Source organism: Etheostoma spectabile, chromosome 13, assembly GCF_008692095.1.
Source record: "Etheostoma spectabile isolate EspeVRDwgs_2016 chromosome 13, UIUC_Espe_1.0, whole genome shotgun sequence".
Lineage (NCBI taxonomy): Eukaryota > Metazoa > Chordata > Actinopteri > Perciformes > Percidae > Etheostoma > Etheostoma spectabile.
In genome coordinates this window covers 4,627,688-4,628,368 of record NC_045745.1, presented here as the reverse complement: position 1 = coordinate 4,628,368, position 681 = coordinate 4,627,688, and the positions used below count along the sequence as shown (strand labels likewise).

At 43.0% G+C, this 681-nt stretch overlaps 1 protein-coding gene across 2 annotated transcripts in view; it reads left to right on the top strand.

Annotated features, from left to right (window-relative positions):
* The window catches only part of LOC116700524 (flotillin-2a), an 18,707-nt gene that overhangs the window by 3,500 nt on the left and 14,526 nt on the right, over positions 1-681 (top strand). For both annotated transcript variants that reach the window (XM_032533810.1, XM_032533811.1), the window contains exon 2: positions 551-632. In XM_032533810.1, coding sequence (XP_032389701.1) covers positions 551-632 — 82 coding nt within the window. The remainder of the gene's footprint in view (positions 1-550; positions 633-681) is intronic.

The following is a 681-nucleotide window of genomic DNA, read 5'->3' as shown; positions in this document are numbered from 1 at the left end:
GCAGGACACCCAGGGCTCGGTTTACACCTATCACCATTCTAGCCACTGGGGAGCCATAGGCAGGCTGGGGTATCTCATATTAATGTTAAAAAAAAATTCATGCCATGAGACCTTTAAACACTACAACAGCACCTCACTGACACAGTGCTCTGACACCTCTTGACTGCACTGATAGTGTTGCGTGCGTGTGTGTGTGAGACGGTCCTGCTATGTATACTTAGTTTTATATAAGCACACCGCACCGAATTTCTAATATTGCAATAAAGTCTTGAATCATGTGTGAATGTGTTTAAATAAATTACACACAGATTATCACTTTCCACAAAAGTCAGTTAAGGTGCAATAACTGAGTTTTTTGGCCACTAGCCAGCAGCGTAAACACATTGCGAACACAGCATTGACATAAATCACTTTAAGTTCTTAACAATCTATATTACATTTCTGTCCCGTTGCATTTTGTCTGGTCACTTTTTTGCGACTGTTATGCTGCTACAATTTAGTTCTGTGTTGAGTCTAACCGTGTGATGTCCATGTCATCTGTGTTGCTAAGGTGGTTGCTGTGGCTCAGATCAGAAGACGTATATTGTGGGAGGCTGGTCTTGGGCCTGGTGGCTCATCTCTGACATCCAGAGGTAAGATCTCTCTCTCTCTCTCTCTCTCTCTCTCTCTCTCTCTCTCTCT